This window comes from Chiloscyllium plagiosum, unplaced genomic scaffold, assembly GCF_037043375.1.
Source record: "Chiloscyllium plagiosum isolate Xiang-an unplaced genomic scaffold, Cpla_swu_hap1 HiC_scaffold_4, whole genome shotgun sequence".
In the NCBI taxonomy this organism is placed as follows: domain Eukaryota; kingdom Metazoa; phylum Chordata; class Chondrichthyes; order Orectolobiformes; family Hemiscylliidae; genus Chiloscyllium; species Chiloscyllium plagiosum.
The window spans coordinates 113,962,368-113,986,929 of record NW_028270142.1 but is presented as its reverse complement, the minus strand read 5'-3'; the positions used below and the strand labels follow the sequence as shown (position 1 = coordinate 113,986,929).

The window sequence follows — 24,562 nt, the reverse complement described above, 5'->3', positions numbered from 1 at the left end:
CCTACGGAGAAAGAATAGGGGAGCCCATTCACTGCTGCTCACCCGGTCATTTCAAACTAAAATAATCTTCCTAACTGGCTTGTAATTTCATTTTGCTTGCCCATTTGAAACTTATTTGTTTGTAGCTAGTTTTAGTGGGATGCACGGTGGCACAGTGGTTAGCACTGCTGCCTCACAGTGCCAGAGACCTGGGTTCAATTCCCGCCTCAGACGACTGACTGTGTGGAATTTGCACATTCGCCCCATGTCTGCGTGGGTTTCCTCCGGGTGCTCCGGTTTCCTCCCACAGTCCAAAGATGTGCAGGTCAGGTGAATTGGCCATGCTAAAAATTGCCCGTAGTGTTAGATGTAGGGGAATGGGTATGGGTGGGTGCGCTTCAGCGGGTTGGTGTGGACTTGTTGGGCCGAAGTGCCTGTTTCCACACTGTAAGTAATCTAATCTAATCTAGTTTTCTGTAATTCTCCTCCAAAACCATGTTGCAACCTCTCTGAGTATGACAATCTCTGCTGTTGCCAGGGTTGGAGGATTTGAGTGATAGGGAGAGGCTGAATAGGCTGGGGCTGTTTTCCCTGGAGTGTCGGAGGCTGAGGGGTGACCTAATAGAAGTTTATAAAATCATGAAGGGCATGGATAGGGTAAACAGACAAGGTCTTTTCCCTGCGGTGGGTGAGTGCAGAACTAGAGGGCATAGGTTTAGGATGAGAGCGGAAAAATTTAAAAGGGAACAAAGGGGCAACGTTTTCACACAGAGGGTGGTATGTGCATGGAGTAAGCTGCCAGAGGAAAAATGTGGAGACTGGTACAATTACAACATTTAGAAAGCATATGGAAGGATATATGAATCGGACAGGTTTAGAGGGATACGGGCCAAGTGCTGGCAAATGGGACTAGATTAGGTTAGGATATCTGGTCAGCATGGACAAATTGGAGTGAAGAGTCTGTTTCCACACTTTCCATCTCTATAACTCTATTATAAACTATATTGCTTTGGTTCTTCCCTATTACAATAAATTAAATCACTTCTTGCTTCCCCTTGTAAGACCTGTGTGAAGAACACTGTATGTTAGTTCCTCAGAAATATAAATTAATTTGAATTCCTGTGGTGTACGAAAATTAAATTAAACTCTGTCCCAGTCACTTTAATCACCAGTCCACTATAAGGTTCTTCAAAATAACTGTGTTAATTGGGAATCAAATGAAGAACCCAGTTGCTCCGTATGGTTTGGTGCCGCAGCAGGCAGTATATGCAATTAACCAAAATCTGGCTGGAGTCGGTTTCATTGAATAGTTTTAATACAGGGGTGGATAGATTCTTGTTATGCTCTTACTTCATATGCTTGTACTTTCATCGCATGAACCCTTGCCTCCTGACTTTCATGCTTCCACTATTTGTTAACTCCATGCATCCATTCATATTATGCATCATTTTAAAATGCATGTCGCCTGTTTGATAACTGGGCAATTTTTAGATATACTGATCGCATCATGTGTATGACACTTTGATCTTTTACTATAAATGCTGTGTCGTATGATCCTGCCCCACTAGTTACATGAAGAAGGAGCAACGCCCCGAATGCTTGTACTTCCAAATAAACCTGCTTGACTATAACTTGGTGTTGTGTGATTTTTAACTTTGTCCACCCCAGTCCAACACCGGCACCTCCACATCATAACTTGAATATGTGAGCACAAAAACATAAATGTAGTACAATGTTGATTAAAGTGAAAATATACAGTTCAAACTGAAAAAAGAAAAGCAGTGTATTATTTGATGATAATCTCAGAAATGTAGATGTAGATAAGGATCAGGGTGTCCTTGTACACTAATGAAGATAAGGCTCCCCATGGTAGGCTCATTCTGAAGGTCAGGAGGAACGGGATACAGGGGAACTTAGCTGCCTGGATACAGAATTGGCTAGCCAACAGAAGACAGCGAGTGGTAGTAGAAGGAAAATATTCTGCCTGGAAGTCTGTGGTGAGTGGTGTTCCACAGGGATCTGTCCTTGGGTCTCTACTGTTTGTAATTTTTATTAATGACTTGGGTGAGGAGATTGAAGGATGGGTCAGCAAGTTTGCAGATGACACAAAGGTTGGAGGTGTCGTTGACAGTAGAGAGGGCTGTTGTAGGCTGCAGCGGGACATTGACAGGATGCAGAGATGGGCTGAGAGGTGGCAGATGGAGTTCAACCTGGATAAATGCGAGGTGATGCATTTTGGAAGGTCGAATATGAAAGCTGAGTACAGGATTAAGGACAGGATTCTTGGCAGTGTGGAGGAAGAGGGATCTTGGTGTGCAGGTACATAGATCCCTTAAAATGGCCACCCAAGTGGACGGGGTTGTTAAGAAAGCATATGGTGTTTTGGCTTTCATTAACAGGGGGATTGAGTTTAAGAGTCTTGAGATCTTGTTGCAGCTTTATAAAACTTTGGTAAGACCACACTTGGAATACTGCGTCTAGTTCTGGTCCCCCTATTATAGGAAAGATGTGGATGCTTTGGAGAGGGTTCAGAGGGGGTTTACCAGGATACTGCCTGGACTGGAGGGCTTATCTTATGAAAAGATGTTGACTGAGCTTGGACTTTTTTCATTGAAGAAAAGGAGGAGGAGAGGGAACCTAATTGAGGTATACAAGATAATGAGAGGCATAGATAGAGTCGATAGCCAGAGACTATTTCCCAGGGCAGAAATGACTAACATGAGGGGTCATAGTTTTAAGCTGGTTGGAGGAAATTATAGAGGGGATGTCAGAAGTGGATTCTTTATGCAGAGAGTTGAGAGAGCATGGAATATGTTGCCAGCAGCAGTTGTGGAAGCAAGGTCATTGGAGACATTTAAGAGACTACTGGACATGCATATGGTCACAGAAATTTGAGGGTGCATACATGAGGATCAGTGGTCCGCACAACATCGTGGGCTGAATGGCCTGTTCTGTGCTGTACTGTTCTATAAACAGGCAGGTACAGTAAACAGTTCAGAAGGCAAATGGTATATCAGCCTTCATTAAAAGAGGATTTGAGTTCAGAAGTAGGGACATCTTACTGCAGTTATACTATAGCTGCAGTGGGAGTACTGTGTACAATTTTGTTTTCCCTAGCTAAGACAACGTATACTTTATATTGTGGGAGCTCAACCAACTTTTGTTAGGCTGGTAAGACCATTAGGAGAAGTAGCCCATCACATCTGCACTACTAATGAGATCATGGCTGATCTGATAATCCTCAACTCCACTTTCCCCTTCCCCCTTGATTTCTTCACTAATTAAAGGAATTGGCAGGATTGTTGCATGAGAAGAGATTGGTTTGACTAGGTCTGTATTCACTAGGAGAATGTTTAGAAGAACAAAAGAAGATCTGATCATAAAGTATAAAATTCTAACAGGACTAAACAGACCAGATCAGACCAGAGAATGTTCCCTCGTTGGAGAGTCTAGAACCAGGGGTCACAGTCTCAGGATATGAGTAGACCATTTTGGACTGAGATGGTGTGACTCAGGTGATGGTGAAGCTGTAGAATTCACTGCCACAGAAAGCTGTGGAGGCCAGGTCACTGCGTAAATTCAAGAAGGAGACTGATAAATGTTTAGATATTAAAGGTAGGTGGGTGTGTGGAGTAATCAGATTAGCTATGGTCTTTGTGAATGGTGGAATAGGTTTGAACAGTTGAGTGGCATACTCCTGTAAGTTTGCAGATAGACAGCTATGATGATCATGGTGGAATGACTGAAGTCATAATTTTCAATAACCCTTGGAGAATAAACAGTAAGAGGACAACCAAGAATACACAGAAAGAGAGAGAGCAGGAATATGGAGTTGAGATAGAAGATTGGTAATTATTACATTGAACAGCAAACCAGGCTCATTGAGCTAAATGGTCTACTCCTGCTCCTAGTTTCTATGTTTCAAAAATATTCATCCTATGCCAATTGAAAAACAAAACGATCAATTAATTGGATGATGGCCAACTGTTACCAAAATAGTCCTTTATTTCATTGTCAACACTTTTATATTTGGAAGAGAAATGTTCAAATAAAACCACAAAGACAAATATTTTTAATGCCCTTATGACTTTTATCCCAAAATTGTACAAAGTAGTATCTTGGAGACTGATCTTTAATTATTAGAGAGTTGTCAATTCTGTGATAGTGGACTCACCTCGAGGGCTGCAGTGATTCAAGGTGACTGACGTTTCATTGAATTGAATTGAATTAGCTTTATTATCACATGAGTACAGTGAAAAGTTTACAAGTCGCCACTTAGGGCACCATCTTAGCTACAAAGTATCTAGGTACAGATGCTTCAGCAACAGTTCTTAGGGGAAAAAAATAGAAAAATAAATAAATTAAAAAGTCCAGCATTACAGCTTGTTGGATTCAATTACAAAACAGAGAAATAAAAAGTTCAGAACAACAGTCCTTCCAACCCAGTCCATGATGTCACCTAGCCTCCAGAGTTCAGGAGGCCTTCACTTCAGACAGCGCCGGACTTCAACTTGAGGCATGGAGACCTCACTGGAATCACATCGAGGCCATGCTGAGGCTATGCCAGGCCAAGAGACCACCATGTGCCACAGAAAGATCACTATGCGGGCCTAGAGACCACTACGCTAGGCCGCTGAGAGACTGCCACGTAGGGACATGTAACTCTTGATTATAAATGACCTCAGTAACAACCACCAGGTCAGAGAAATGAATCTAAAACAATCCATTGATACTGACCAAAGGGTCTGCTTCCGTGCTGTACATCTCTATGACTCTCAACTAATCCGTCAATCTCTGTAGGCAACTTAAGGAGAAAAAAAGTCAAGCAATATATTGTGGATACTGGAAACCTGAAATAAAACCAGAACGTGCTGGAAATGCTCAACAAGTCTAGCAAGAGAAGCCTGCAGTCTGAAGCGCTGATGCAGGAACTGACATACATTCAGGGCGATCAGGAACTAGCACAGGTTTGTCAAAAGTTGACAAACACAAAGAATTGACCAATGCGGAAATGAAACATTGCTGCTCCTCCCAAAAGAGTTGGTTTACAGTCAGTTTGGACGCGTCACTTCCCCGAGAATGGCAGCGGACCTAAGGAAATAACAAAAGTTATTGTGTGTTTTAATAAAAATGATAGCTTTAATTTGCTGCAATAGTTAATTGATTTTTAGTCTTTCGGAAGAAAGGTGCGCCTGCGGTTTTTCTTTGGTAAGTTTTCGTTTTTAGTGGATAAAAAGTTTCGGTGCGACTTGCACCTCGCAAAAGTGTAGCGTTTACGACGTGAAGGAATACTTTCGTTTCTCGGTAAAATTGTGAGATAAAGAAACGAAAGCGAGTTTTTTTTTAGGCTTGCTGAAATACTTGTTTCACTTGGATGGATATTTGTGTAAAGTGTTATTATCTCAAGATTTAGATGTGAGATTGAGGTGGGCTATGTCTAAAATAAGGGAAGACTTCTTGCTTTGATTCAAATTGTATTTTTTTTATTCATTTTTGCCCAGAACTCTGAACAAATATTTTAGTCACAAAATGGCAAGCTGTGAGAAGAAAAATACCGAGTCTGCCGATTTACTGGGGAGCATTGACTACTTTTCCATCCCTCTGGTTGCACTGAACTTCTCGGTGAGGAAAAAACTAGCTTTGTTCCTCAATCCGAGAGCTGTAGTGGCGGCGGACTGGACAGTGCTTGCCGAGGAGATGGGCTTTGAGTATCTGGAAATTAAGAACTACGAAAGATTAGACAATCCCACCGGAAAACTGTTGGAAGATTGGCAAGTCAAGGACGGGTCTTCTGTGGGAAAATTAATGCAGTTACTCCGAAAGATAGAACGCGACGATACCCTTGAAGACGTGACACCAGATATTGGTGAGTCTCTTGTGTTTTCGCTTCACCGACCCAATACATTGGTTTTATTTATTCCAAGAAGATCTATCATTTATTGTATTCCCTTAGGGAGCATATTAAACCTTCGATTTCGCACCCCTTTTTTCCCCAAGATGCTGTTGTCACAATAAATGGAGCAGACAAGTTAGAAAGAGGGTTTAATCGCCATGCATGCAGCGTTCTGTTGGTGCCTAGTGTGGTTTTGAAGGTCATAGTGAATGTGGCGGTCCTTCTCAATGTAACTAACTGCAAGATAACATTCATCTGTAACTTAATACAACAACTAAAGTTAAGGTCTTGGAGATATGTGTGAAAACATATATTTTTATACCGTAGTTGCTGCTGAAAAGGGGCATAGTCTAAAACTGGGAAAATTTTTAGACTATGATTTGATTAGAAAGTCTTTTGTGCAGTTTGATAATGTGGAATTCACTTCTGCAAGGTTTAATGCAGGTAGAAAACTTGGAATTGCTGAAAACCTCATTCACTCAATTTAACTTAAGTCTTGAAAAGACAGAATTACCTGTAGGTCATCATGAGGAGTTTCCATCTACAAGTATTTGTGCATTAATTTCAACAAGACCTCATATTCAACTTTCCTTCTACTCAACTTTACAGGGCATTTTAGAAAGTGCATGTACAAGAAAGGCACAGGGAAGTTCAAAATTCCACCATTGAGTATTTCCAGCACTTTCTGGCTTCTTCCTTCAGTACAAAAATGTTAACAAGAATCTAATAATAATTTGGAGGTACTGGGGTGGACAAAGTTAAAATTCACACATCAGGTTACAGTCCAACAGGTTTATTTGAAGCGCCGCTCCTTCATCAGGTAGTTGTGAAGGTTAAGATCATGCTCAGAATTTATAGCCAAAAGAGGCCAGTGTCATGGAGATGTGATACAGTAAACAATCTTAGATTAAAACTTCCATCTTTTATAATGGGATATGCAGGCTTCTGTTCTTTGATATGTAAATCTCAGGACTTCTTTTAAATTACATGCTCAAGATAACTCAGGTTTTTATTCAATAGGTGTGAATAACAGAAGCCAGCATATCCCATTATAAAAGATAAAAGTTTTAATCTAAGATTGTTTACTGTATCATGTCTGCATGTCACTGGACTCCTGTGGCTATAAATTCTGTGAATATGATCTTAACCTCCACAACCACCTCATGAAGGAGCAACGCTGTGAAAGCTAGTGCTTCCAAATAAACATGTTGGACAATAACCTGCTGTTGTGTGAATTTTAACTAGTAATAATTGTTATACATTGGGCAGAGCCCATTTCCAACCATGTATTTTTTCATTTGGCTTATATTGATGTCACAATGATTCACTCAACAAGAACAGGTGCTTCGCAGGGGCATTATAAATCACACTGAGCCATGAAAGGAGATCCTGTAGCAGACAACGAAAAGCTTGATCAAAGCAAAAGCAGTAGGTTGTAAGCGGCATCTTAACAGAGAAAAGGGAGATTGAAACAGCAAATTCTACAGTTTAGAGCCTTGGCTAAAATGAACTTGCAAATCATGTTAAGCGATAATTCATTAGAGATGCAGTTGCAGACACTTAAAATATTTCAGAATGAACAAAGTAGATATGTTCCAACAAGGAAGAAAAATTCCAAGGGGAAACCCATCATGCATGGGTAACTTAAAAGATGGTATAAACTTAAAGGAAATGGAACATAATTGCACAAGGATGAGTGGAAAATCAGAAGATCGGGCAGATTAAAAAAAGCAAAGCATGATCAGAAGATTAGTAAGAGGGATTGAAAAAAAATCTGAGAAAGCTAGCTAGAAATATAAAAACAGTAAGAGTTTGAATTGATATTTAGTTAGTAGTGTCACTTGTACCAAGGTAGACTGAAAAGTGTATAATGCCGCTCCATTTCATTAACAAAACATTTATTACCCATCCCTAATTGCACAGAGGGCAGTTTAAGAATCAACCACAAATTCTATGGGTCTGGAGTCATGTATAAGGATGGCAATTGCCTTCCCTGAAGGGCATTAGTGAACTAGTTGGGTTTTTCCAACATTGACAATGGACTCATGGTTGTCATTAGACTCATAATTCCAGATTTTTAGTGAATCCAAATTCCACCATCTGCTGTGGCAGGATTTGAACTCACGCCCCCAGAACATTACCTGGCTCTAATCTAGTGATAATCCACTCGACCATTACCTCCTACATTCCTCCTTTTCTGCATCGCATTGTAGTGAAAGGGTCAAAAGACCTCTAATTGACATTCAGCAGGAAGTGATCTGGCACTCAAATCACCTGGTCGTGATGGACTGCATCTAGGATCTTAAAAGAAGTGATTAGTGGGATTGTTAATATGTTGCTTTTAATTTCACAAAATTCCCTAGATTCAGATAAGGTTTCATTAGTTTGTTTTTCGTTTGTTCCGAGAGGGAGGAAGATAAAGAAGGCCCATTAGCTTAACCATAAAGAAAATGTTAGAAGGTATTATTAAACATGTTCTAGCAGGGCACCCGGAAGAGACCAAATAGTCAAGAAGTGTCAACATGGTTTTGTGAAAAAGAAATAGTGTTTAACCAATTCATTGGCACTCTCTCAGGAAGCAACACTTGCTGTGGATAAAGGGTGGTGTACTTTATTTAAATTTCCAAAAAAGCATTTGATAAGAAACAACATCAAAGGTTAATAGAGAAAATAAAAGCTTACATAGGTGGTAACATATTTGCATCAATAGCAGATTGGTTCGGTAATAGGAAATAACAGGTACACATGGATATTTTCCTCGTTGGCAAGATGAAATGAGTTATGTGCCACAGAGATCATTACTGGGGCTTAAACTTTCACAATTTATGACAATGATTTGGAAGGAAGGATGAAACTATGGTTTTTAAATTTGATGATATGAAGACAGGTAGAAATTGTCATGAGTTATGAAAAGAGTAACGAGGTGATGAAGGGATGTAGATAGATTAAGTGATTGTTTAAGAGATCCAACGAGTGGAGAAAATGTCAATTTTTGCAGGAAGAATGAAAAGAAGCATCTGATCTAAATGGTGAGAGATTGCAGGATTCTGAGATGCAGAAGAACCTAAGGTTGTTTTTATGCATCAGTTGTAAAAGGTGAGTATGCAGGTAGAGCAAGTAAATAGGAAAGCTATGTTATTGTTCAGGAATTGAATAGTAAAATATGTAGGATATGCTTAAGTTATATAGACCACTAGTGTGACTATGTCTGGAGTTTATGTACAATATTGGACTTTTTTTAATGGAAGGATTTAAATGCATTGGAAGCAATTCAGATGATTGCTAGAATAATTTCTAGGGTAGGAAGGTTATCTTATGAAAAAAGTTTGGACAGACTAAGCTTGTATCCACTACAATTTCGGAGAGTTAGGTAAACTTGATTAAATCATTTAAGATCCTAAAGAATCTTGATGTGAATGTGGGAAGGATGTTTTACACTTGTGGGTGAATTTAGGACGAAGAGTCACCCATTAAAGACAGAGATGAGGAGTTTTTTTTCTCTCTGAAGGACTTTGGAGCTCTGCTGCTTTGGAGCTCTTTTGAGGAAGAGTCTTTGAATACACTTAACTCTGCCTAAAAAACATTCTTGGTGAACAAAGATTTAGAGACCTTGGTGGGTAGATGGAAGAAGTCAGATAAGCTATGATAGTCTTGAATGATGGAGAATACTTGAGTAACTGTCTACTTCTCCAAGTTTGAATGCTGACAGCTGAAGAGATTACCATCACAGTCGTTTGTGGTTTTGGTAACGGAGGCATTATTCAAGTACAAGAACTGACATATCAGTGCAGTAATGTCAAATAATGCATCACAGAATGGCTGTGATTTTATTTTTTCAATGCAATTCAATGTGTTTTTTTTTGTATAGTTCTGCTGTTGACCTAATTTGAGGAACTAGCTTTAAGTTTCCATTTCAGATCTTGAAGGTTTGAATAGAGGAAAGGTCACGTAACTACCTTTTTTTTAAAAATAAGAAATGAGATGAAATAATTTGGAACTGTTTCATTGGTTTGCTTTAGTTTTATTGCAATTTGGTTCCTCAAGATGCTACCTCTGCAATAACAATCTGTAGAAGAGGGCTTCTCCCAGTTAGCCAAAACCTCAGGGTCACGAGCTCTGAGGCAGTAATGGCTGTTGTGGAGCTCGGGTGCGATATGTTGCGCAGCCTCTTTAAATCTTTGTAACAATGGGTGTAACCTAACTGCTTGAACCAGGAAACCTGAATCCTGTCCTGCAAAACCTAAGGGCAAAGTTTATTGCTTTATAATTTGAATTAGAGAGTTCACCCTTCACAAGCTCACATTGACCTTTTACTTCTTCCCCACTCCCCAACTCTTTGCCCACCGCATCCCCCCTCCACTCCACCCCCTCTCCACCCACACACACACTTAACATCACCATTACTCCACTTCCTCTCATTCTTAAAGTTCTTGGGATCTCGGCAACTGCAAGCACCAAAACAGGGTCATGTTGTTAAAAGATTGGGAAACACTTCTCTGGAATTCCGGCTTTCTAAACCTGTTGCTTGACAATCAGTTCAGCGATTAGTCATGTCACAGTTATTAGGGTGGCATCATTTACAGAAAGGGAAAACTGATTCATGCTTTATTTAATATTTTAAAATTTGTTCACTGGATGTGGGTGTCATTGACTAGGCTGGCATTCTTTGCTCATACCTAATAGTAGTTAAGAGTTAGCCGAATTGTTTTGGTCTGGAGTCACAAGTACACCATAATCGGTAAGGACAACAGATTTCCTTCCCTGAAATATATTAGTGAACCAGATAGTATTTATTTTTAACAACAATTAACAGTGGTTACATATCATTATTAAGCTAGTTTTTTACTTTATTATTGAATTAAATTCAATATCATGGTGGGATTCTGAACCCATGGACAATAGCTTAGGGTTCTGGATTACCATTCTGGTGACATTACTAATATGTTATTATCTCCCATTTATTCCCAGGTTGAGGGTCTTACTGGCAGGATCAGAATTCATAGCCCATCCCTAAATTACTTTGAGAAAACAATGCTGTGCCACATCTTGGGCCAGTGCAATTCATGTGTACCATTAGCTTGTGATTTTTTTAGGATTTTGTATATCCTAAACCAGTATAGCGTCAGATTTGGTTGGGAACTTGGAAGTGATGATGTCAGAGATGAAGTGTCAGCTGTGGCTTTGAGTCTATTGTTTGAGTCACAATGCTTGAATGTAAAAGATCCTACGGTAACTATTTCAAAGAGAAGCAGAGAAGTTATGTCTGATATCTTAGTGAATGAACATCCCTCAATTAACGTCACTCAGAAAAAAAAACAATTATTCTTTATCACAATACTTTTAGTGGGAGTTTACTGTTTTCTAATTGCCTATAATATGACTGTAACTACATTTCAAAAAGGCCTAATTGATTTATAAAGTTCTTTGAGGCACTTCCAGGTGGTTATAAATGCATGTTTTTATTCATTTCCCCATGCCTTTGTATTTATCCAGGCAGTGGATTTCATGAGTTTGAGAAGTGATTTGAAGAAGCGTTAGTGTGTTTCTGTAGTGCAAATATATTTTAAAAAAGCAGTGATTCCTACCTCTCAGGTGTGGTCTAAGAATATCACAGCAGAATCTTCCTGCTCCACTGAGAGTAGGAGTGGGTTCCAGTCAAGGTTAGAGAAATATTGTTAACATCCAGAGCATCATAAATTATAAGCTTTTAAGCCACTGTTCTTACGCTGGCATAACTTAAGTATATTTTGAGATTTCTACTAAAGTCTTCATTGTGCCTATTCTTGTGCCATTATAAAGGATGACAAAAAAAAAATCACAAATTTCAAAACATTTGCATTCAGAATTTACATTAGCCATATCTCAGTCCTTCGTGAAACCTGCCTCAACTCCAGCATGTTGAACACCATTTGGAAGAACCACTTGAGGATAGCACGTACTCAGTATAAATTCTGGGTAAGGAATTTCAGTATCTAAAACCACGAGTGGCTCTAGTACCAAACTATCTGAACAAACCAAAATGTGAAGACTGGGTATGAGGCAGGTAATAGGAAAACCTACTTTGGGTTTGGGTTCTGTTTGGATCACTGAACTCATGACCTCATCTTTTTTTTTTAACAGAAGCAAGCTGTCGACGATATCTTAATAAACCAGTTCAAGTGCAATCAGTGGATAGCAGTGAGTCCAAGATCCTAAGACCAGGAGGAATAACAATAAAAGATGACCCTACAGGTAAACAGAATACAATATCATTTCATTTTCCTCTAATATTAATGAAACTACAACTGCTATCAGTTCCTAGAAGACTGCTCTTTCCAATTGATTACCTTACTAAATCAAGTTCCAAACATCTAAGAGTTGGGACTATAAAGTGAACTAGATGCGTTATGACAATTGTTGATGGTTTCATGATCACCACCATGGAGACTAGCTTTTAATTCCAGAACTGTTACAGAATTCCAATTTCAAATGTTGCATTCAGTCTACACCCCTCAGTATTAGCTTGGGCCTTTAGATTACTAACTTAGTGATATTACCACCAGGCTACCATCTCCTCTAAGTTGCTATACTAAATCCAACTAAAAGCCATAATATTTGCTCTGTAAGAGCAGGAATTTTGAAATTTGGGGATATATATATATAGTTTATATGAAAAGATGAAATTTCTAGCTCAACACAGAGGATAGCTTAAACTAATTGCAGAGATGGTTTGAATTTAAAATTCAGCTTATTTATATATAGGTGGAGGATAAAATCAAGACAAATTTCCATTTAGTTTGTCATACCTTGTCAAATTTGAGGAATGACAACAATGTCTGGTTGTCAATCAGTGTGTCCTGTAAGAGTAACTCATTTCCCACACAGATTGAGCAGAAATGGGCCAAGTTTAAGTGTGGACCAACCCACTTGCATGTGTCACCAAGGAACAAAAAAGGCATATTGCTCCTAATCCAAGTTTGCCTCCCTATGGCAAAAGATTGACACCCTTTCCAAACTCTGTCACCACACTGTATTGCGTTTCAAATACTCACTGGGTGGCATACTTCAATGCATCTCATACACTTCCCACACCCCTGCTCTCGAACGCCACCCCACCAACCTCCGTATACATCGCATCTTCCTCCGTCATTTCTGCCACGTACAAATGGATCCCATCACCAGAAATATATTTCTTTCCCCACCCCTATCCGCTTTCTGTAAAGACCATTCCCTCCACAAGTCCTTCGTTAGGTCCATGCCCTCCCCAACAATCCACCCTCCCCTTCCACCGCAGGAATTGCAAACCTTGCGCCCACACCTCCTTCTGTTCAAGACCCCAAAGGAGCCTTCCACATCCATCAAAGTTTTACCTGCACTTTCATCCATGTCATTTACTGTATCCGTTGCTCCCAATGCGATCTCCTGTACGTTGGGGAGACAGAATTCCTACTCGCAGAGTGCTTCAGAGAATATCTCCGGGACACCCACATCAACCAACCCCACCACCCCATAGCTGAATGCTTCAACTCCCCCTCCCACTCCGCCAAGGACATGCAGGTCCTGGACATCCTACATTGCCACTCTCTAACTACCCGACAGCTGGAAAAAGGATGCCTCATCTTCCACCTCGGGACCCTCTAATCCCACAGCATCAATGTGGATTTCACCAGTTTCCTTATTTCCCCTACCCCCACCTTATCCCAGTTCCAACCTTTCAATTCAGCAGTGCCCTCATGACTGTCCTACCTGTCCATCTTCCTTCTCATCTATCTGCTCCACCCTCCGCTCTGACCTATCACCATTACCCCCACCTTCATCCACCTATTGCACTCTCAGCTACCTTCCCCCCCCAGTCCCACCCCTCTCATTTATCTCACACCCCTCCTGGCTCATAGCCTAATTCCTGATGAAGGGCTTTGCCCAAAATGTTGACTCTCTTACTCCTTGGATGCTGCCTGACCTGATGTGCTTTACCAGCCCCACACTCAACAGCATACTTCAACAGACTATAGTATATTACAATATACTATACAAATTACTTGAAAGGCACACATTACAAAATCAACTCTATATTTTGTATCCGACGAGCAGCAAAATCGACGTTTCGGGCAAAAGCCCTTCATCAGGAATAAAGGCAGAGAGCCTGAAGCCAAACGCCAACTCGAGGACACCTCTTCCTACTGCCCCCTTGACCATGACCCCACCCCCCATCACCAAACCATCATCTCCCAGACCATACAGAACCTCATCACCTCAGGAGATCTCCCACCCACAGCTTCCAACCTCATAGTCCGGGAACCCCGCACTGCCCGGTTCTACCTCCTTCCCAAGATCCACAAGCCTGACCACCCGGCCGACCCATTGTCTCAGCATGCTCCTGCCCCACTGAACTCATCTCTACCTACCTCGACACTGTCCTATCCCCACTAGTCCAGGAACTCCCCACATACGTTCGAGATACCACCCACGCCCTCCACCTCCTCCAAAACTTCCGTTTTCCCGGCCCCCAACGCCTCATCTTCACCATAGATATCCAATCCCTCTACACCTCCATCCGCCATGACCAGGGCCTCCAAGCCCTCCGTTTTTTCCTCTCCAGACGTCCCCAACAGTACCCTTCCACCGACACACTCATTCGTTTGGCCGAACTGGTCCTCACCCTTGACAATTTCTCCTTTGAATCCTCCCACTTCCTCCAGACCAAAGGGGTAGCCATGGGCACACGTATGGGCCCCAGCTATGCCTGTCTCTTTGTTGGCTACGTAGAACAGTTGATCTTCCGTAATTACACCGGCACCACTCCCCACCTCTTCCCCTGCTACATTGGTGACTGCATTGGCGCCACCTCGTGCTCCCGCGAGGAGGTTGAGCAATTCATCAACTTCACCAATACATTCCACCCTGACCTTAAATTTATCTGGACCATCTCTGACACCTCCCTCCCCTTCCTGGACCTCTCCATCTCCATTAGTGACGACCAACTTGATACTGACATTTTTTACAAACCCACCGACTCCCACAGCTACCTGGATTACACCTCTTCCCACCCTATCTCTTGCAAAAATGCCATCCCGTATTCCCAATTCCTCCGCCTCCGCCGTATCTGCTCCCAGGAGGACCAGTTCCACCACAGAACACACCAGATGGCCTCCTTCTTTAGAGACCGCAATTTCCCTTCCCACGTGGTTAAAGATGCCCTCCAACGCATCTCGTCCACATCCCGCACCTCCGCCCTCAGACCCCACCCCTCCAACCGTAACAAGGACGGAACGCCCCTGGTGTTCACCTTCCACCCTACAAACCTCCGCATAAACCAAATCATCCGCCGACATTTCCGCCACCTCCAAAAAGACCCCACCACCAGGGATATATTTCCCTCCCCACCCCTTTCTGCCTTCCGCAAAGACCGTTCCCTCCGTGACTACCTGGTCAGGTCCACGCCCCCCTACGACCCACCCTCCCATCCTGGCACTTTCCCCTGCCACCGCAGGAATTGTAAAACCTGTGCCCACATCTCCTTCCTCACCTCTATCTAAGGCCCTAAAGGAGCCTTCCACATCCATCAAAGTTTTACCTGCACATCCACTAATATCATTTATTGTATCCGTTGCTCCCGATGCGGTCTCCTCTACATTGGGGAGACTGGGCGCCTCCTAGCAGAGCGCTTTAGGGAACATCTCCGAGACACCCACACCAATCAACCAAACCTCCCCGTGGCCCAACATTTCAACTCCCCCTCCCACTCTGCTGAGGACATGGAGGTCCTGGGTCTCCTTCACCGCTGCTCCCTCACCACCAGACGCCTGGAGGAAGAACGCCTCATCTTCCGCCTCGGAACACTTCAACCCCAGGGCATCAATATGGACTTCAACAGCTTCCTCATTTCCCCTTCCCCCACCTCATCCTAGTTTCAAACTTCCAGCTCTGCACTGTCCCCTTGACTTGTCCGGACTTGTCCGACCTGCCTAGCTCCTTTTCCACCGATCCACTCCATCCTCTCCTCCCTGACCTATCACCTTCATCTCCTTCCCCACTCACCTATTGTACTCTATGCTACTTTCTCCCCACCCCCACCCTCCTCTAGCTTATCTCTCCACGCTTCAGGCTCTCTGCCTTTATTCCTGAAGGGCTTTTGCCCGAAACGTCGATTTTGCTGCTCGTCGGATGCTGCCTGAATTGCTGTGCTCTTCCAGCACCACTGATCCGAAATCTGGTTTCCAGCATCTGCAGTCATTGTTTTTACATCTATATTTTGTACTCCAGTCCGCGCTCTTGTATCATCAACATGAGGTATAATTAAGAGAAAACAATTTATTTTTATTCATTAATAGGATAAGGGTGTCACTGGCTAGGCCTGGCATTTATTGCCCATTCCTGATTGTGCAGAGAGCAGTTAAGAGTCAACCACATTGCTGTGGGTCTGGAGTCACATGTAGGCAAGACCAGGTAAGGATGGCAGTTTCCTTCCCCAAAGGACATTAGTGAACCAGATGTTTTTTTCTGACAATTGACAATGGATTCATGATCATCATTAGACTCTTATTTCCAGATATTTATTGAATTCAAATTCCACCATCTGCCATGTAGGGATTCTAACTGAAAACATTCCTGTGTCTCTGGATTAGCAGTCCAGCGATAATATTACTAGGCGATTGCCTCCCCATTTAGCAACATTGGAGAGCAGCAGTATGAGAGATGAATCTTAGAACAGAAGAAAAACATTCAAAGAGGCCAGACTTTTGCGCAAAATTGAGTGATAATATGGGACTTACGTAAAAGGAAAGATATTTGTGTAGTTTCCATCTATTATTCTTAGAATTGAAATAGACACAATGATAATGCTAGTAGTCTGTGTCTGCCAGTTGGTCTACAATGAATCCATGGTTTAAACAAGGAAAACTACAATGATGGAGCAATATAGGAATTATCAGAGAGTAGCTTGTAGTAGATGATGGATTAATAAATTGCCATGTTTTGCAGGAGCTGCACCCGAGTTCTTTGATGCCTTCATTTGCTATTGTCAAGCTGATATTGAGTTTGTCCATGAGATGATCAAGCAGCTTGAGCAGTCTGAGTGCAAACTGAAGTTGTGTGTATTTGACCGCGATGTGCTGCCAGGGTCGTGTGTCTGGACCATCACCAGCGAGCTTATTGAGAAAAGGTATGCAGAAATAGTTTGGGTAGAATTTGAAACGAACAAATTTCTTGATGTGTTGACTTACTGTTCCCAATAATCGACTAAGGAAAGGATTTCAGTATTTCTCATTGCAAAGTTATGCAAGGCGAGTGTTTTCCATTCGCAAACGCATCACCGAAAACTGAAGGAATTTTCAGTTCAGGTTTTCTCATATCAGTCCCTGACTGAAGGAAATACCATAGGTAGGTACAATGCTAAGCGTGAGTCGGGTATTGTCAGTCCACTCAAGCAGAGTTAGAATAACCTGATATGCTTCCTCACTTGTGTTGAGATTTGGGAGCAATGTTTTTATTTTCAGTTCAAAGCCCATCTCAAAAATCTTATTGCTGGTCAATGACTTAGTTCTCAAGCTCTAGAATCCCATATCCTATTTAGATCATCACTTGCCTTTTGTCTGTTTTTCTTTACTCAATTGACCACATATTTGTTATCAGAACTTCGAATCAATATTTACAAGAAAGATCAAAAGCAAGAATTAAAATGTTAAGAAGAATGAAATGAATTATCAACGGTTTGATTGGAGTCTCATGATTGTTTTCTCCACCTTTTAATGACAGGTGTAAAAGAATGGTGGCGATAATCTCTGATGACTATTTGGTCAGTAATGAATGTGACTTTCAAACAAAGTTTGCTCTGAGTCTTAGCCCAGGTAAAGCATTTAACTTTATTGTGTTGAAGTTACTATTATCTATTGAAATTATTACAATATCTATTGAAGTTACTTATTTTGCAGTTTCTAGTCCTTCCAAGTTCTTTCAGCATATAGGGTTTTAACTAACACCTGCTTCAGGATTTGCGATTTTCACTTTTTTTGCCAATCTATATGAGCTGTTGCCATAACTCCTTATGTATCTTAATATTTTTCTCTCAAATAATGTTGCTGATGAGTTTTATTGGGTTTTTTTTATGAAACTCTAATTCCAGTCCTGCTGAACGTGGAAAGGAACTGAAGTAGTTTGCTCCCAAATCAAAAAAGAAATTCCTGGAGAAACTCAGTAGCTCTGTTGGCATCTGTAGTGAGAAAGGTTTAATGTTTCAAGTTTAATATGACTCTTCAGAACTAAAAAAGCATTTGTGCCTATAACTTTGTTTCTCTCTCTATCGATGCTACCTACTGAGTTTCTTCAGCAAAATAAAAACCCAAAGAACTGTGGGTGCTGGAAATCAGAATCAAAAACAAGTTGCTAAAAAAGCTCAGCAGCATCTGTGGAGAAAGATCAGAGTTAAAGTTTCGGGTCCAGTTCTGAGGAAGGACCTGAAGCGTGAACTCTGATTTTTCTCCACAGATGCTACCAAACCTGCTGAGCTTTTCCAGTAATTTGTCTGAGTTTCTCCAATTTCAAATCTCCAGCATCCACCGTACTTTTTTTTTTAAGCCCACTCCCATACTTCCATGGGTGCTTGCGCAGTTTCTTCAACTATTTACATCAATACAGTGGTGCTCCATTCATTTCATGAAACATTCCACTCACTGCTCACTCCTGCTGACTGCCTACTCTTCAAGCTCACTCGCCCTCTTTCTCCATTTGTGACCTCTGCCCCCACCAGGGTCCATATTGGCCCTTTTTTGCTGCTGGCTTACTTCCACTTATTCCCACCCATTTCCTTCACCTCTGGGACAGGTTGGAAGAACAAATGGTGGGAAGGTACTGAAGAGATTGGCTAGAGACTGTGGAAGAGAAAGAGTAAGATCTCCACTGACAAGGGAGAGTGGAACAGGAGGAACAGGAAAAGCAGAAGGGCACCAAACTAGTGGTGTCTTCTTTTCAGTCTTTGTTCAATCTTTATCACCTTTAATGCAGGCTGCTGTCTGTAATATAATTAATAGCAAAGCCACAGGAACTGCCAGTGCATCTACATATGTGCAGGAAGTACTTTCATTTGTGAAGTCTCAGGCAGACTTGGGAGAAGTAGTTGAGGTGGGCGGCAGTGGCACAGTGGTTAGCACTGCTGCCTCACAGCACCAGAGACCCGGGTTCAATTCCCGCCTCAGGCGACTGACTGTGTGGAGTTTGCACATTCTCCCCGTGTCTGTGTGGGTTTCCTCCGGGTGCTCCGGTTTCCTCCCACAGTCCAAAGATGTGCAGGTCAGGTGAATTGGCCATGCTAAATTGCCTGTAGTGTTAGGTAAAGGGGTAAATGTACGGGAATGGGTGGGTTACGCTTCGGCGGGTCGGTGTGGACTTGTTGGGCCGAAGGGCCTGTTTCCACACTGTAAGTAATCTAATCTAATCTAGGTTTTGGGGACAGTGGTCAGGGGTGTTGGAAGGGAGGGATGAGGATGTAGTGATAAGTTGAGTTGATCAATTGTATAGTTACTAGTGAATGAGAACCACTTTTGATGTGTCACATCTCCCAAGTAACTAGTTGGGTAAATGAGTTAGTACTTGTGAAGATTGAATATACCTCAGAACTGGAGACTATTTGAGTGCTTCAGGTGCACAATAAATCACCCATCTTAAATCTTACAACTTCACTGGGTAAAGTCCTCCAATAATTCAAGTATACTATTTCACAAGTCATCACAAATGTGCAAGTACCCAACTTTAATCACAAAGGTGATCCATTTTTTTTTTGAATGACTGCTTTTCCAGACAAAACCAGGTTGTTATTAACAAGGAAATGACTAACTATTGTAAATAGACTAATTCTTTAATAAATGGCAGAGAGAAGTTAGGATTACTATATCCCTTTGGAACCCCTAAATACACACTCACTTATTCACAAATAAGACAAACAGAAGATAGATAGCTTTACATGAATATAATAGTTGGAAAACTATAGACTTCGAAAACAAAAATCTGAATCTCAATTCTTTTAATTTTAGCAACAATCACATGCTGTTGTCTGCAGAGTTATAGTAATTTTTCAATTTGATGATTGATCGAATACAATTAAGTCTTTTCTTGGGTTAGAATTCTCTCAAGTTTCATGATTTGTCTTTTCACACATGGAAAGGAGAGGAAGAAAGAGATAGATGTTTTAGATTACTGGCTGTGGGTGTCTTCAGATGCACTGCACTTTCAGATCCATGACAAAATGCAGCTGGACTAATCTGATGGGCTGTCATCAGGAAGTTTTCCTTTAAAGACTCCTGATACCATTTGCTTAAAAAGCAACATTGCCCTTTGTGTGTGTACCATTTGATTTTTCCAAGTTGGAAAGCTTTCCCAGTATTTTAGCCATATAGCAATCCCTGACTTCCATTCCAGTTTATTGTACAAGGAGAGAAAATGTGAGGTCCTATACAGGTTGGTATTTTATTTTATCAAGACCTCTGAACAGCCCTTTCAGAGAGAGATGAGAAGGATGTTCGTGAGGTAATGAATCAATGGAATTAGTGCAGACGGCTGAAGAGACTGGATAATTAAGAGATTTTTTAAATCCGTGACAGACTTGAGGGTGAAAGGGAAAAGACAGGAAAATGGAGTCGATCAATCTCAACTCTATAATCCTGTTGAACCATGCAGCAGACTCAATGAGCTGAAGGCCTACTTCTGCTTCTGTGTCTTATGGGATAAATCAGGGGCTCTGAAGATCCAAGCTTGGAAGATATAAGGCTTTGTTTCCTAGCTTCTGACTTCAAAGATTTTTCTTGCCCATTATCCCTCATTTCATGAGCTGTCAACTCCAATTTGTCAGAAGGCAGAGGTATGTCTTGGCAACCCTTCTTTCCACCCCTATTCTTATCACATGTCGGGAGAACATGAGAATGAATCTTCCTCATTTCTAGCATGTGTCTTGTTGAAGCTACTATTGGAGCACCAGGGGCCCAAGAGTGCCTGGTACTTGGTGTGTTGAGAAAACGGACGAAAATACTTTTTCTCTGGCTGCTTGTAGCATTACTGAGTGTTGTACTAATGTGCTGTACACAGCATTTCTAGATGTGCTTCCTTTTCTGTGTCTGTCTTGACTGACCTCAACCAGAGCTGATGAGTATTGCAAGGAAGGGGATGAAGAAAAATGGTTACATTTCCTGATTGCTATCATTGACACCAGCTGGAAAGTTTCAAGTTTATAGAATGTCTATTAAACACTGGCTTAGTGTTTTCTATATCATTCCTGACTAAGAATGACTGTTTTTAACACTGTTACCTGGACTTGCACACGTACATAAAATTAGCAGTTAATTCAATAACCAAAGGTGCACAGCAGGAGTTTTTTCATACAAAGATTCTTGGGGTTACAGAGTAACATTATCAAAGACAATGGGGGTGAATTATTGTAAATACACTAATTCTTTAACAAATGGCAGAGAAAAGTTAGGATTACTGATATACTACTATGCAACTTAAACTATACAGTATTTAGGAACAAAGTAGTTAAACACAAGAAAATATTCAGGGAAGTGTAGCTTAATGATAAAGGGGTACTTAGTGGTGTTTGTGTTGTGAGCTATGGGATCAGTAGCCTTCTGTGAAGAATTTTGTTGGGAAGCAATGATACCACAGGATGTTTGGAGTATATAATTCCCATCCAAGACAATAGGAGGCAGGAAGGACATCAGAGAGAAAATCTTAAATAGAGGAGTGAATATTAAATCTGACATTGATTTCAAATCCCACAGGTGCCCGAGACAAGCGCCTGATCCCTGTCAAGTACAAGCAGATCAAGAGGGAATTTCCAAGCATTCTCCGTCACATCACGTTGTGTGATTACACAAACCCAAGCACCAAAGCGTGGTTCTGGAAGAGGCTCGCTAAAGCACTCTCACAACCGTGAGAGGAGACCCTAGAGGGAGCAGAGGTACTCTAGGTGATTATGGTGATTACACTGTAAGAATGAAGACAGTTTCAGGTTCTACCACAAGCTGATTCCATTAAATCTGTTCCAAATGACCAGCTCTGCTATCTTGACTATACATTACTTTCTTCAGTATTAAAAGGATTGGGTCTCTTCTCACTAGCGATGTAGAAGAAAAAATGTATTGAATAACTTCAAGATGCAGCCAAGATCAAATCCTTAAGATGCAGAACTATTTTGAGTGTTAAATTCAGTACATTTTGCTTCATATAGAAACAAATCCACCACGTCTATAAAGATACCTGTTGTCACACATAGTTTGCCTAGAATAGTGTCAGTTTTCACATTTACCTCAATACCTAGCATGGCGTTACGACCACTTCTCTCAACTTCTTAACTGTTTCTACATTGTCAGACTACTTGTCTGACGTCAATACTTGATAGGCAGAAATTTCCTCCAGTGAAATACTGGGAAAATTAAAGACATTTAAAAATCTGAAAATGAGAGTCTAATAATGATCATGAAACTGTTATCAATTATCAGGAAATCCCAGCTAGTTCACTAATGCTCTTTATGGAAGGAAACTATTGCTCTCACCTACATGTGACTCCAGACCTACATCAATATGACTGACTCTTTGCAATAAATGCAGGCCGAGCCAGTGATATCCACATCCTGCGAATGAATAAAAAACAAAATCTCTGCTATAAAATTTGTTCCCTGGACACCAACTCTAATGTTTTTAATAATTGACACTAAACCACATCTTTTACAATCTTGATGTTGGAATTAGTAAAAATGTGTATTTCCTCTTCCATAACATCTGATTCTGCTACTGTCTTAAATTATATGTTGCTGAAACTCTGTCTTGTGCCCATGTTAGCTCCAGAGTTGACCATTCCATTCCTGGTTAGTTTGACACATGTTCCATTCTCTGAAATTTAAGGTCATCCAAAACTCTGCAGCCTATATTCAAACTAGCATTCAGTCCTGTTCACCCATTGCCCCTGTGTTTACTGACCTCCTATTACTCCCAGATTAACAAGGTCCCTTTTTATATAATTTTTGTTGTCCTTGTATTCAATTCCTTCCAAGGGTTCCCTACTCCATATTACTGTAACCTCATCCAGCCCATAACAAAGATATCTTTGAGTTTTAGCTTCCTAACCATCTGTGACCTTAATCACTTCAAAACTGATTATTGTGCCTTCAGCTGAGATGACCCTAAATTCCTGCCTTTAATCTCTATGCATCCTTATTTTGCTTTTGTCTTTGAAGATACTCCTTCAAACACATCTCTGACCAAACTTTTAGTCATCATCCATAATATCATGTATTTTAGTGTCAAACTTTGTTTAGATTTTGCTCCACCTAAACACTTTAGATCTTTTTATAAAATTAAAAGTTCCAGAAAATACAAGTTTTTGGTGGAATCCAGAACCAGAAGTGATCAGTATAAAGTAGTAACTTGTGAACCCAGTAGAACATTTACATGTCATCCCTTACCATTAATAGTAAGGTGGAATAGTCACCAAAAGGAGTTGTTGAGATAAGTAGCAGATGCATTTAAGGAGAAGCTAGACAGGCACATGAAGGTAAAGGAATAAAATATGTCGATTGGTTAGATGAAGAAATCTGAAAGGAGATTTATTTGAAGTATAAATGCTGGCATTGACCTTTTGGGCTGAATAACCTGTTTTCAATTATATGTACATCCCAGCATGTCACTGAGAATCTGTATACAGCTTTGGAGAAAAACCTAAAACTAACTGATATCAATACAGATGACCATAAAGCTCTGAGACTACTGTAAAAAAACAACCGTTTCATTAATGTCCTTTGGGGAAGGAAATATGTCATCAATACCAATGGTGGTAATTTAGCTTATTTGTGACTCCAGTCCCATGCTGATGTCTGATCATTAAATATCCTCTGAAATGATTTGAAAGAGGTCCATAGTCATTTTCAGTGCAGATACAAATAGTTAGTTAGTGACTCTTGAACCTTGATGCAGAAACCGTATAGGAGAATGTGTTGCAACTAACATTTATTTTTCTGACAACTTAAGAAAAATGAACTTGGTCTCTGTGGGGACAACTTTCAATTCAACTTGTGGAAAGGGCTTTTTTTTTCCTCTTGGCTGTTACATATTCAGTAAAATTGTCATGTTTTTTCATTAATGTTTTATGTTTTTTTTAATGTGAAAAACAGCTAAAATAATAAAAGTTTTATAGAAGTCCAGTTTCAAGTTTCTCTAGTGCTTCACCAGTGGTTGATATGATCGTAATAGTTGTTTTTTCCCTCAGTGATGAAAAATAACATGTCTGCATAAAACACTCATCTTAAAGGTTAGAACCAAATTATGCATGGCTTCCTTCTTCCTTTTATTTCAATTGAATTAATTTATATTTATATACACCAAAGCACAGTTCTAGGTGCCATGACATTTGGTCCTCAGTGATAGCAAATCCAGAGGTGTCTCAATGCCTGTGAGTTGAGCTGGAATTAATTGTAAGATATTGTTAAGGCCAGAAGGCTTGACTTTTTTCATCAATAACTAGATTATTTAATGAGTGTAACTATGATATTAAAGAGTATGATGGTATAGTATGGTGGTATGGGAGTAATAAATCTAAAGACCTATGATCAAAGTCATGAGCTCAAATCCCACTTTGGCAATTTTGTAAATTTATATTCAGTTAATCAAATGAATCGGAATAAAAAGCTATTATTCATCATGAAATTGCTGTAAAAATTCATCTAATTCAAT

General features: G+C 40.7%; 1 protein-coding gene and 1 long non-coding RNA gene across 2 annotated transcripts in view; one reads left to right on the top strand and one right to left on the bottom strand.

Annotated features, from left to right (window-relative positions):
• Positions 1-4,769: 4,769 nt before the first annotated feature.
• Positions 4,770-24,562, bottom strand: part of LOC122548927 (uncharacterized) — a 71,727-nt gene continuing 51,934 nt past the window's right edge. Inside the window, exon 4 of the long non-coding RNA XR_015757031.1 lies at positions 4,770-5,070. This is a non-coding gene — a long non-coding RNA (uncharacterized LOC122548927). The remainder of the gene's footprint in view (positions 5,071-24,562) is intronic.
• Positions 5,043-24,033, top strand: myd88 (MYD88 innate immune signal transduction adaptor). The gene is made up of 6 exons (XM_043687912.2): positions 5,043-5,187; positions 5,481-5,845; positions 11,993-12,103; positions 16,832-17,012; positions 17,606-17,697; positions 21,616-24,033. Exons 2-6 carry the CDS (start codon positions 5,509-5,511, stop codon positions 21,768-21,770), a joined length of 876 nt encoding a protein of 291 aa, XP_043543847.1. The 5' UTR covers positions 5,043-5,187; positions 5,481-5,508; the 3' UTR covers positions 21,771-24,033.

What these genes read in the sequence shown, in the direction of transcription:
- myd88 (XM_043687912.2), top strand. Translation starts at nt 5,509, where the DNA reads ATGGCAAGCTGTGAGAAGAAAAATACCGAGTCTGCCGATTTACTGGGG. An exon ending in AGACGTGACACCAGATATTG is followed by an intron (nt 5,846 to 11,992) that starts GTGAGTCTCTTG and finishes TTTTTTTAACAG; the next exon opens with AAGCAAGCTGTCGACGATAT. An exon ending in TGCTCTGAGTCTTAGCCCAG is followed by an intron (nt 17,698 to 21,615) that starts GTAAAGCATTTA and finishes CAAATCCCACAG; the next exon opens with GTGCCCGAGACAAGCGCCTG.